At 43.7% G+C, this 13,192-nt stretch overlaps 1 protein-coding gene across 14 annotated transcripts in view; it reads left to right on the forward strand.

Moving 5' to 3' along the window:
• The window catches only part of hppy (MAP4K3-like protein hppy), a 180,378-nt gene that overhangs the window by 115,267 nt on the left and 51,919 nt on the right, over positions 1-13,192 (forward strand). For 8 of the 14 annotated variants that reach the window (XM_089558648.1, XM_089558649.1, XM_089558651.1 and 5 more), the window contains one exon: positions 4,746-4,850. The exons of 3 other annotated variants lie outside the window; for them this stretch is intronic. In XM_089558648.1, coding sequence (XP_089414774.1) covers positions 4,746-4,850 — 105 coding nt within the window. The remainder of the gene's footprint in view (positions 1-4,745; positions 4,851-13,192) is intronic. 3 more of the 14 variants (XM_089558654.1, XM_089558656.1, XM_089558660.1) reach the window with 1 other exon arrangement.

The raw sequence follows: 13,192 nt of genomic DNA on the forward strand, positions 1-13,192 counted from the left end.
TGTACCCTTGCGTTGCATGGTTTATCTCTGTTTGCATACCAGAACATAAATTTGAAACGCTTGCTTTTGTGTGACAAAATCACTTAAAATACTTTGCATAAGTCGAGCATTGAGATTTGTTGTTAAGCATTAAAGGCACAACTGAGTTTTTTTTTTACGTACAGTACAACCTGATGAATTTGAAATCATTGTAACCGTGAAAAATATTCGGATTAAACAGGTTTTCAAATGAACCGACAGGGCGAAAAAATGGGGCCCAGGCATAAATTTTCGTTGTGGGAACATGCTGCTTATTGGTCGAACTTTGCAATCACCATATACTGCCTCACAAAACTGTACTTCCCAACTCATGGCCATCTCTTGCTGGCAAAAAGAGAATTGACTGTGAGTATATAACACTCTCTTCCCCATTCTCCCTGCTTCGTCCCGCTGCCTCACTTTGCTTTGTAGTTTCCCTTAGCAATGTCGTCATGGCATGCAGAATTCAAAGCAGCAAACGTGTAACGATGCGATCACAAGGACAGCAGTCTGGACCCAGTGGAGATCAAATGCGAAAAAAACTACGCTCCACCCTGCCTACGGTCCGGTAGTTTTGGATTCCGGCACAACACAGGCCTTGGTGGCTATTGGAAGTTTGCTCTAGCTGCCTACTGCTCGTTAGAAGAAACGACCACCAGTGGAAAAGAACGAAGTAAACAGCGGCACAATTCGGAATTTTCGTTAGCGGAATTGATTTGCCTATGAACTAACAACTTTTTTTTGACGCCTGGAGCCCCATATGTCTTGTTGGGAACGGGTGCCAGCGCGGTGTGCATGCCATCTTCCGCTCATCCAAAACTACCTTAGACTCTGCAAATAGGTCTGCTCCGCGTGTGAGTTGACCCCAAAATGTTGGATGGTCATTTTTCTGAACAAAGGTCGACTGATACGGAACAGCACTTAAAGTAATCAGATATGCCATTGTTGCAAACAGATAAACCAGCGTTGCTCACAGTCAGCCCATCGTGGGCACGGAGCAAGAATGATTGCATTGCAGTGAATGGTGGTGCCATTGCTGGCTGTACCATATCAGGCACCGGCATTGCTCACTGGCGCCGCCTTGCAGCACCGAGGGGCCATCGCTTGCGGTGAAATTGGGATTGGGCATTCCTGCATAACACTTGAATCAACCAGTGATGGAGGCCAATGTTTCGAATTACGCGGTTAAATTTGCATTAGAAATTATGGGGGTGCAGAAATTCTTCGAATTGTCTGAAATTTTGAATTAACTGACTTCAAATTATTGAGCAAACAAGGGAAGGGGAATGAGGGGCTCGTTATAAATATGACAGAAGCCAACAGCCGTCGCCGTAGCTCAGAGGTAGAGCACCGGACGCGTAATTCGGAGGTCGTGGGTTCGGATCCCACCGGCGGCACGTGGTTGTTTCTTCTTCTGCTTTTCTAATCAATTAGCTTTGAGCGACAGCATATTCAGTAATATTCTTACTTGATCAACACCACAAAAAAATAAATAAAATTAAAAAAAAATCCCCTGTGCCCCTTGGTTTCTGTGTCTGTTGGCTTCTCTCATATTCAAATTATTGAGGTTTTACTGTACTCAAGTAGCATATAGGAATGAATCTAATTTCAAAAGCAAGCTTTTTAGTACTCCTCATTGCACTTGCCACATTCGTTTTGTGTAGTAAAAAAAGAAGCACAGTGGCATAACCAGGTCAGCTTGTAGTTAAGGAGTTTGCAGTTATTTCAGTGCGTGTACTGGTCACAGTATAGCATGACAGATTTATTTTCTCTTTAGTTAGCTGTAGGCTATTCTGTTCTCACATGGTGAGCTATTGACTGCATCAAGAAGTTTTATTGGAACCTCTTTGAACCAGTCTTAAGCGTGGCCTCCTTTTTGCTGGGAGAAAGGACAGGGTTTCCTTCGATGGATGCGTGGTACAGGAATCTCGAGCTAAAATACGTAGCTGTATATGGTGCACCTACAGTATGTACCTGTTACATGTACTGCCTATGCCAATACTGAGCATAGACATAGCTCCCTATGCCTGGTTTAGGAAACTGAAGCTAAAATACACAGCTGTAACTGGTACATCTAACTTGCTTCTGGCAAAATTCTGTGTTGAGACCGCACAAGAGCAATTTGGGAGAGCATTAGCGACCGTGCCACAGCTGGAGACTTCATGATAAAGCATCTGAAACTGGTTGCTATTTTCTTTTCGGTTTTACATATGGCAAAAGATGTAAGCATAGCATGCTGCATTAGAAGTTCAGAGCCGTGGTGCATTTAGTTGCAGCCCTGTCACAGTTACTACAAGGCAGCGTAAGAGCAGACATGAAGCACTGGAGCGCGGTCTATCTATATTTCTGTCCACTCCCATAGTTTAGCATGGGGACTAACTTGCAGTTATGCACGATACAAAGACAGAGGAATTGAATCCATTTTTTGGCTCAGCAAAGACTCTTGAAACGTCAGTTTAATTCTTATTAGAGTTGTTGCCTTGCTTTTAACAACCTCACTATCTGGTCCCACATAGTTTTTTCTTTTGTCCTAAATCAAGTTAATCGTGGTTAACTCCCTCTTCTAAGCACCAGCTAATTGTAGAGATGTACACTCTCGAGTACTTTCCTCGCTAGGAGTATTTTTGAGTTGTTAGCTCTTGTAGATACTTGAATTTTGCAGTTCATAAATTGGAATGCATTAAGAGGAAAATATTTTAGAGTGGTACGTAGATACAAGCTCATATTCTTTGTCTTTGTTCTCATCCGAAGAAGCATCATGCAGTGAACTATTGCGTTACAAATGCCCACACTCTTTTCTAGCACCCTTCCATCTTTACTTCCCTACGCAGAGTAGCATGTCAGCAAATATTCACGCGGGCTAAAATCTTTGTGAGCTCTCTCTCTCTTCGTACCTTCTCACCTTGCTGTCATGGCTGTCACCTATGCCATGGAGGAAAACACCAGATTCGTGAACTTAAGTTTTGAACAAAGCTTACCAAATCATTCATTAGTTACTTTCTTTGTTACTTTAAATTCATTGTGCCTTAGGCAGTGTGGGCGGGGTGCTTTTTTTTTTTACTTCTTTTTGGGTGCTCACCCTACACGCGTCATACTGTAAATAAGTCTGTCACATTTCTATTGGTTTGGAAAAGAAGTGACGCAGTGCTGCGTTATTTTGAGATCAAAAATGGGAGCTAGCTATGCCAGGAATGGCTGCTTGTTCCGCAATTGTTGCGTGTGTTTTGCCACTGATAGCGTGCTTCTTTGTTCCACCTGTCTCTTTCCTCTACCTTCTGTACGTAGCTTTTCACCTTGAAATTTAGCTTCTGCTTCGAATTCTCGACGCTTGTAGAGCAACTGATTCTGTCTCATTCTTCATGTCTTTTGGGGGCTACTAATTCATTTGCTGATCCACATGCTAACAGAAAGTTGATATAAGCTGGTGTAATGTAAATTTTCAGCACGAACTGCAAGGAATGCAAAGTGTTTCCGGTCAGCGCATGCAGGTAACATGCAGGATGTCAGGGAATTACAGGTAGCTTGTCAGGAAGCAGCTTAGAACAGCGTTTTCAGTGCCGTGTATGCTACATGCCTTGATGCATTGGTCTTTTGTGATGTGACCGAAGAGAATATACTAATCATTTAACAGCATGGTTCAGTGAAATTTCTGCGTTACTGAAGTTTATGACTGGGTAATGTGTAGGCCATTTCACAAACTACCCATACTGTACATTTCAGGCTTGTCTTAACACTTCATTCACTTAGTCCTGTGTGCACTACTGTGTTTAATAGCTTTTTTTGTGTGTTTGTTAGGTCTGGTGACAAAAGGTCGAGCAAGGCAACCTCATTAGCTGAGCATACAGCAGAACTGAGCGACTGCAGATACTAATGACCCTCAGGGCTGCTTGTATGTCTTGCCATAGAGACAGACACGGTACAGCTGTGGGAGATTGCTGTAATGTGAGCCCAATGCTCTTAGGGATCACTTAGGGATACCTATTTCAAGCTTGATGTGAGCCTCAGATTAAAACTGCTGTTGCCAGTTTCACTTCATTCCCTTGTCATGAAAAAAAAACAGAGTGAAAGGTTTACACAAAAGCCTAGCATGATAATCTGGGCTCATCATTTTTTTTTTAGTATCATGTCCCTTAGGAGATAGAAGAAACCTGGATTGACTGACTGAGAAATTGTAAAAGTGTTAAAATCATGCCAGTGCTAATGGCAAAATATTTGTTTACTTGACAGCTGTCAAATTAAACGTAAGGTTTTTCAACTTGGGACAAGACAGTCAAAACTTTCATTGCAGCATTTATAATTAAATTTAAAAAAAAAACATTGTCCTGTTAGGCCGCATTTTACTGTTACGGTGTATCGCCATTGCAAGTATACAGTGTTTTGCCATTAGCTGCACTGAATGACAGCTTTGCATAGGAGCCCACTCTGGGTTCGTTACCTGACATTTGCTGACTGGCTTTGAGCACAGTCGTCGTGCTGCCGCTTTACTAAAAGGACTCGCGGAGTATGCCGAAGGAGCGGTGTGAATGGCCTCCGCGAGCAGAGCTGTGGCTTGGGTGTTCTCTCTTTAGTTTCTTCTTTTGTTTTTCTCGCCTTTCCTGCCCTTTATTTTCCTTCTTTGCCTTTTTTTTTTCTCTCTTGTTTTCCGCCCTCTGCTCGGCTTCTGCGCTGTCTGGCTCGCTTGGTTGCCGGCGATGGTGGTGATTTGGTGGTGGTGGTGGGGATGACAGCGCTGGGCCGGTCGCGGCCGCAGACAGTGCGGATGACACTGAGGCCAAATTTTGTGCTGCCCTCAGGAGCCTGCTGGAGATTGTGGACGAGGAGCTACGGCACAGGTACCTTTGTCCAGTTACTAACTACTACTGCTGCCACACACACTCACTACTGCGCTCACGAGCCTTTGCTTTGTCGTCCTCTTTTCCGTTTCTTCTCCGTTATTTTCTTTCTGTTCTGTTGTTTTTTTCCGTTTCATGTTTTCACATTTCACATTCCGTATTCCAAACTCCCATTCCTCTGTGTTACCGTTTTCTCCGTCCTCATCCCCCAACTTGCTGTTTGTTTGCACCCTGTTGAATGTTCCGAATGCCGCTGGGCATCCTAGCCATCTTTGCACCCTTACACGTGCCTGTTTCCACGCCCCTGGTGTGGTGGCCTGTGCGTTGTGGCTCTTTACACCTTCTTTGCACCATTATTACTCCTTTTCGTGCAACTCTCTTTGTTTACTCCCTATTTACTCCCCATACTTTTCACTCTGTTTTACACCCTGTCTGGAGTTTTGGCATGTGTTTCGTTCAAGCAACCCATTGCGTTGTGTGGCTTATCTTACTACAATCTCTGTAATGGCATGTTAGTGCATGGTTCCAATTTAGGCTCTGTAGTAGCATGCTAGTGTGCACCTTTTTTTTAATGTATGGTCCAAGTGCTTTGTTGTGTGTGTGTGTTTTGTTTACACCTCTACTTGTAACAGCATGTTCTGTTGCAAGCACCACAACCTTGGCGTGTCATTTGTTGGTGCCTGCTGTAATTTGACCTCCTTCCCCCACCCACCCCGTCTTGTTGGACGAAGGTCAGTGTTGCTGTCATTTTGTTGTGCAGAACCCATTCCCGATTTTAGTGCGCTTCTGTGGTATCCTTTGTTCATTTGTGTTTTTTGATTAGTTGCTCTTTGGTGTGTCATTGTCTGAGCCTATACCCTTCCACTGTCCCCTTCTGTGTCTCCGCTTCTTTGTGTCCTGGTCGGCTTCTCTGACTGCAACTTTGTCTCGTGTTTGCTTTGTTTCCAATCTCTGTACCAGCACATACGAGTGTCATGCAGAGCTCCGTCTTGCAACCTGAGGAAAACTAAAGTTCAGTTGCCAGAATTCTCCAGTCTCATCTTTCTGGCACGGTTTGTTCCTGTGTTTATTCTGTAATGAATGAACACTTCGTTACCTACACAAGCAGGTGTACTGAACAGAGTTGTTTGCGTTCAAAACGTTTGTTGCAAAACTGTGGCACGCGCATGCTTACTCGAGTCCTGCTGTGCCATAGTATGATGATAGTATGATGAAGTCGCCAAGATTGGGCAGAAACTATAAAAAAGGAAAGGACACAGGCTTTGTTGCATTTGTCCCCCTTAAGTGACCCCCCCCCCCCCCCCCCTTCACTCCTCCACATCCCTAGCCTGAACAGTGTTTTATGTTAGTTTATGTCGGTTTATCTCGTAATGGATCGCGAGCGTGCCAGTGTTGCCTGACTGCCACATGGTTCAGGAGAACTTTCATAAATTCAGTTACAAATTACTCACAGCACCAAATCAACTTCTGAAAATGAAATGAAATGAAAAATAGAACTTCTGGACTCCACAGAGTCTGAAATATCGATTGTGAAAAAGTACATGTTCCTATGAGGTGCGGGACAGTTAATCAGCAAGGTCCGAAATATTGCACAAGTCCGAACAATTGGAGTCTGAAAATACGTTCGGCTATTGTACTGTCATTAGCAAGCTGTAATTTGCTTAAGTTTCTCGCTACTTTTTTGGCTTTAATGGAGCTACTAACACTCAGCTCAGAAATGTCAGAAAATCAGAACACTTTGTGAATGCCGTGTGTAGCGCGAAGTCGCAAGCCTAGATGGAGTTTAGTTCCATTGAAGGCACAGATTAGATTAGACTGGATGATGCAAGCTTTTAGCCTGCTTATATAACATGGTAAATTTAACGATGCTCGATGCATATAATCCTAAGCCCCAATAAAGATGAACAGATGGTATCTTTGTTGCTGTAATGTGGCATGTGGCAGATGGTGCATACTGTGCTAAATGACATTTGTGAAACTGTAAAAAACAAGCCGTTTGCTGCAAAGCATGTATAATATGCTAGTTATTGTGATACTGTTGAGTACGGATGCACAAAGTTTTGAACCTAATGGTAAAGTAGCTTATAACTGCGAGTCCCATTATTGCTGTCATGGTTAATGACACAGAGTCATGACATGGTGTAGCTACCCTGAAAATATCACCTTGAGAGGCTCAAGTTCTTGTGCACTTAATAGCGATAATGTCAACTGAATGACTTAACCTTTCCGGCCCATAAACAAACTAAATGGGAAGGTCTGATTTCATAATTCAGTCATTACTTTTCGGTGTCGCCTGGCTTAATTTCTGGCATCAAAACAGAAGAAAATCAATTCCTTAATTGTAAGAATGAACCAGAACAAATGTGTGGGTTGCTCTTTTATTGACGAAACTGTCGCCACAGCAGCAATTTAACGTATATCAAGTTTCAGAAAACCGAGGCTTTGGTTTGAAATATTGTAACGAAATTTCCTTCTCATGGTCAAACGCAAGTAAACGTCATACATCTTGCAGCGTGCAGCCTTGTCTTGGTCGCTTTATTTGTGCAATTAAATTTCGGTTTGTTTTATCTTTTTTCCGCTTAACATATACACCTTGTATCCATTTCGTGTTTGTCTGTGCACCTCTGTGTACCACTTGCTAGCATGTTTTCCACTAGCTGTGCCTTTTGTGTTTTCAGATGCGTTTGTGTGGTTTTTCACTGTGTTAGTGAAATTTTTATTGTTATTTTTTTTTTCACTCACATTGGTAAGACAGCTGCACATAGATCACTTTGCTTTTGCTGTTCGTGTCTTCATTTCTGCACTGTTTTTGTTTATTAGACTCACCTATTATTCCAGTGTCTCTTGTCTCCCGATTACCATCTGCACATTATTGTGATGCCAGCACAGTCTAATACTGCTGTTATTTTTACACCGGCACGTCATGTCTTCTTCTTATGTGCACTCTAGCGTTGTTCTTTCCTTTCGCCACTTCAGCAGCGCTGCCAACCCGAGTAGCTGAACGCATGCACTTCGCACTCTGACGGTCTCTCAACTCATGACATCTTTCTATAGCTTCTATGTAGCACCTTGGTGTTGTGCTTTCGAAGCAAGTGGCGGCCAAGCTTTCGCAAGAGCACGTGATTTCTGTTTGTGCCGTGGTGTCTTGCGTACAGTCGTGGTGGAAATTAGGCATGCTGCGCTCATTTGGGTGCCAGGCAGGAGCGCATGTGTGTCACATGTCAGTAATTCTTTATTCTTTTTGTTGTTGCTTTTTTTCCGCCTGTTACGACATTGACGAGGAGCTCAAAGGTGGCTTCTTTTTCCCCGGCCTTCCCAAAAACGGCTGTACTGTCTCAGTCAGCCCTGGTCTGAGAGGAATCGATACTGGTTCTTGTCCAGCAACACTGCTGCTGTATGGGCTGGCAGTAGAATGTAAATCGCATAGGAAACGAAACAAGGCTAATGCGAGGTGGTACAGTACTACTTCTCTTATTTGAGAAAAATAAAGAGCCAGCGAAATTTAGGAGGGGAAACCATATGAAAGTTGCAAGAAGAGAACAGAGGGGGTATATTATTTGTCACAAGCTCCCAAATAGGCAGATGCGACAAAGCGGAGATCTCTCATCGATGACGTTTTCAGACAAAGCCATAGGTAACTGCTGTCTCTTCTGAAACTTGCTAAACTCGCTGCATTGGCTGCGGATTCTTATGAAGTCACGATGTCATGACTGCATTCTGTGCTTATTTTTTGAGTCCCCTAGAGAACCTGCTTTACTGGTTGAATGTGAAAACTGAGGTTGGTGGCGCTACTATATGCATAGCCCTTGTTAATAGCGACAGGATTCAGAAACAGTAGTTGTTCTCTGAATAATACCTATGGAAGTGAACTTTTTTTTGCCCATACTGATCAGTCACTTAAATGATTTAAAGCACACTATAAGCTGTAACAGATTTGTTTGTACATATGTGTTCCTTTCTGCTTCTGGAAGCAAGTCATTCGCATGCAGGCAGGCAGTGTGCGTTTGTACACTTGTCAAAGATGTGTGCTATTTTCCAGTCCTTGCAATATGGTACCTCTTCTGTGCAATTGTGTTGTGACTTTTTTTCGTGGTGGCTTGGTTGGCTACAGGCTGGTGTGTGTAGTATTTTTGTGTCTGTGTGCTCTGTAAAACTCTTTCTTGTGCTGTGTCCAACACTGCAGTGTCAATCTTTGATAGTGTAGTTAGCAAGTGAAACTGCTTAAAATGCACAAAGGGATGGCAGTATTTTGTTTCTGGTGGGTGGATTTTTAATTGTTTTTAGTTTGTGTGCCTTGAGGCTTCACGTAAGTAAACTGTCTGTGTTCTTAGCAGTGGCGTTTTGCAATTGTAGCTTTGCACAAACTGTGAAGGGCTTATCACACTGGTGTGCAGTTGTTTCCGTCTATTCATTTGCGTTCACATGTGTCGTTTCTGTGTGTTTTGTTACGCATTTCTATTCTTGTGTGTTTGTCCGTTGGACTTTTGTGCCAGCTGTAGCGCCGTCTGCGTCGTCTCCCGTGTCGTCGTCTGCAATCAAACAGGCCACAGCTGCGCTCGAGAATGCGTGCCTTTGCTGCGCAAACAATCGCGCAGCTGTCCGCTGTTTTTTCAGCTTTTTTTTGTGTGCGTTTGCGCTTTGCGTGCTCATGGTGTCGTCTCCGTTTGTCAAGTCTTGTTGTTTTTTGGTGCATTGCTATTTTTTTGTTCTTTTGCCATCTGCTTTTTCTCAAGTGCGAGTTTTCTGACCCAGCCATTTTCAACCTGACTCTAACGTGAGGTGCATAGATATTATATGTAAAAAAAAAAAAGACGAAGAGACGAAAGATGAAAGGTCATTGGCTTGTTGAGTTGCATTCATATTGTGGAAAACTTCCTCGATTGCGCTGTTATCTTTAATTGAACAAATTTGAAACGGCATTGAGACGTAGTGCCTGTTTGCCTATTATATGACAAGTGTACAAATGCCTTGCTACCAGCTTCATTGGGCGGACAGAGTAGCTTGCTTGACACACTCTGCTTAAGACACAAAGAGGAATATTCAGTTCCGACCTAGCTTTGAGCATCCAGAACTGGCCGTGCAGCAAATGTGGGTTGGCAACAGTGGGAAGTATCAGCTGAAAATGGTGAAAAAAGATGAATTTCATTTCTTCCTTCTACATTGAGCTGGCTGCCTATTTCAGGTACACCACGTACAGTTGAGATGTGGCTCTATTTTGTGTTGCTGTGTTGTGTTGCCTTCAGTCTTGGTATTTTCTGTGCATCATTTTGCTTTTCCAAAGGCAGTTGTACCAAACCGTTTGCAGGGCACTTGTGCTCGATGGGAGAGTTTGAGAGAGCTTTTATATTCTTTTCTACTTGGCAGTTTTGACACAAGGTTGTCAGGGTGTCTCCAGCGCATGCTTTTGTTCTCCAACGTGGTGACGTCACAGGTTATTGACTCCTTTTCATTCAGGGCTGTCTCGATCCATCGAGTGACTTGTGTGTAGAACAGCTGTCTGATACGAAACATCTTTTGAGTTGTCAACTTTCCCAGAGGGCATTTAAGAACACATTGTGGGCTATAAGAGATCTTTTATTACTCTCGTAAAGCGCAATTTTTTTTTCTTCTCAAATTAAGTAGTCCTCTCTTTCACTCATTCTCTTTGTTTTTCTGCCATCATTGATCCAGTCATTGTCGTTTAGCATGGAGTGGCCATTTAGTTGGCATCTATTAAGGGTGTTTTCATGTGTGGCTGTGCAGAATCTTGACAGTTAATGCAACAAATCTTGGAGCGGTGGAGTTTTGGCTAGTCAAGTCTTTAATATAGAGACAAAAGAGCTGTAAAAATGTGAAGGTACAGAGAGACAGTGTGCACAGTGTGCATATCTTTCTGTGTCTTTTCCTTGTTATAACAAATCAAGTGTGTCTAATCATCATCATCATCAGCCTGACTACGCCCACTGCTGGGCAAAGGCCTCTCTCATGTCTCTCCAATTAACCCTGTCCTTCGCCAGTTGTGGCCACCGTATTCCCGCAAACTTCTTATTCTCATCTGCCCACTTAACTTTCTGCCGACCACTGCTACACTTGCCTTCTCTTGGAATCCACTCCGTTACCCTTAAGGACCAGCGGTTGTCTTGCCTTCGCATTACATGTCCTGCCCAAGCCCATTTCTTCCTCTTGATTTCAACTAGGATGTCACTAACACGCCGTGTCCATTAGTACACAGTTTTGCCAGAAACGATTCGTTAATATTTGGTTTATAGGGGTTTTAATGTCCCAAAACGACTCAGGCTATGAGGGATCGAACCGCCGGGATTGAACGCGCAGCTTTTGCATCAGCAGCCGAGCTCCGTAATCACTGAGCCACTGCGGCGGCGATTTGTTAAGGAACAGCATCTGTGCAACCATGCCAGTTGCACTTACTACGTGCATGCTGGTTACTGCAGCCATCACTTTTCAATTCCTTACTTCCCTGAGCTCAGTATTTGTATTGCCATTGGCCCTCCAGCGTGTACTATCGCGCTCAATATGAGTTGCAACGCGCGGTCATCGACCGGTGCTCGTTCCGTGGTGTGCCTCCTCCAAACAGCCGCTCGGAATTCTGGGAGAAACTGCTGTTCCAGGAAACAACAGCACCCCCGCTCTGGAAAAAGTTTCTCCCAGAATTCCGAGCGGCTGTTTGGAGGAGGCACACCACGGAACGAGCACCGGTCGATGACCGCGCGTTGCAACTCATATTGAGCGCAATAGTACCTTTACACCTACAAGGCGTTGCATCTCGTGCCAGGTGCAGAATGGCTGGACACTTTGGGAGGATAGATTAAGCTTGCTTTTACGCTGTGCATGGGCCAAAGGTATTTCTTGGAAACCTCTGGGATGTGAGCAGTGAGGAGCCATTAGTAGGTACTTGTTGACATGCAGCAATAGTTAGCATTTCCCCAGGGAAAGACTAGTTTTTATTCTGGCAATTTAGATGAGATCAGCGCTTTCAACCTCTTTTCCCTGCCGTGTAAAGCTAATACAGTCGGATGGTCTTCTGAACTCCGTGGCATGGGTGCATTATGGTGCAGCTAGCTTGGCAGATGTCTTGCATGAGCTCAATGACATTCTCATTACTTTTGAATGCAGCATTAACGATGGCTGCTGAAAGATGCAGTTCTGCTGGAATATAAGTGTCCTTTAGTTGTGCGATGTTTTTGCGTTCGTGATCGTGTCTTGTGAAGTTCGAGCACACAAATTCATGTGTGTAGTTGGGATACAATGGCGAGAGGGAGCAAGCCCACTTCCACTTTTATTGTATTGGGCAGCCACTTTACAGCTGTGAAGAGTAGGTAGAGCTGAACGCATATGGGGTTATATTGGTTCGTGGACCAGAGAAAGTTTTCTTTTTCTTTTTTTTTTACAGGGGATATTTTGTCTGTAAGATAGATGACATGCTTCAAAGCTGTCTGTCCGTAACCAGGTGAGGAACCCCCTCCGGCCACAAGCTTGGTAGGACATTGAACATTGTTACTCTGAGGGATTCATAGGGAGGCATGTAGTACATTGTTGCATGCAGTAATTTAATTGTACAAGCAGTATGAAGGGGAACACTTACTTCACACTTGACAAGCGAATGGGAAATTTTTAGTTCTGTGTCAGACTTAAAAATGCATTAAAAAGATCTGGAAGAAAGCTCCCTTGTCTAGCGATTAGTTTTTTTCACACCAGGGAACGAAGCCCAGCACGGCATAACACTACTGCTCTTGCACAGTTGACATTAATGCAGGTTAAAGGGTCCGTGATGTCACATTTTCTTGCATATCTGCCACCCATTTTCACTTTGTATATGTCACCTTGATCCATGCAAACATGCTCAGTTGTACAATCTCTGTGTGCTAGCATGTACACGTAGTGCTTTCTTAGTGTTTGCCATCTGTGCTGTCTTAGATATCGTAGTAAGGTAGTTTCGAAGCAGTGCTGGTGTTGGCGCAAGGTAGGAGGCGCCACTGAGCACATAGCAGTTCAGTCGCAGCAGTTGCAACATTTCATGCTTGGGCGTTCTCAAAGCAACTTGTGTCTTATGTTCTGAACACAAATGCACCTATGTGGGAGTGAAAAGGAAGTAGTAAAAGGAAGTATTACGGCATGCACTACAGGAGAGCTTATTCCCTTTTTACTCTTTTCCGTTTAGAGTGTAGTGTCTGCTCACATTAGCCTCGTGTGTTGTGCTAGCTTTTGTATGTCATTCTCTGTGCCTCTGTCAAAATGGTGCTTTTGCTGTGCTCTCGTGTGCTGCTGACTGTCTTGGCAGTGTGCATCCTGTGGGACTGAGAAATGTTGTGTAGTGCACTGTGAAGTTGTGTTTTGTCATTTCG

Source organism: Amblyomma mixtum, chromosome 8 (genome assembly GCF_055824585.1).
Source record: "Amblyomma mixtum isolate Tamu chromosome 8, ASM5582458v1, whole genome shotgun sequence".
Lineage (NCBI taxonomy): Eukaryota > Metazoa > Arthropoda > Arachnida > Ixodida > Ixodidae > Amblyomma > Amblyomma mixtum.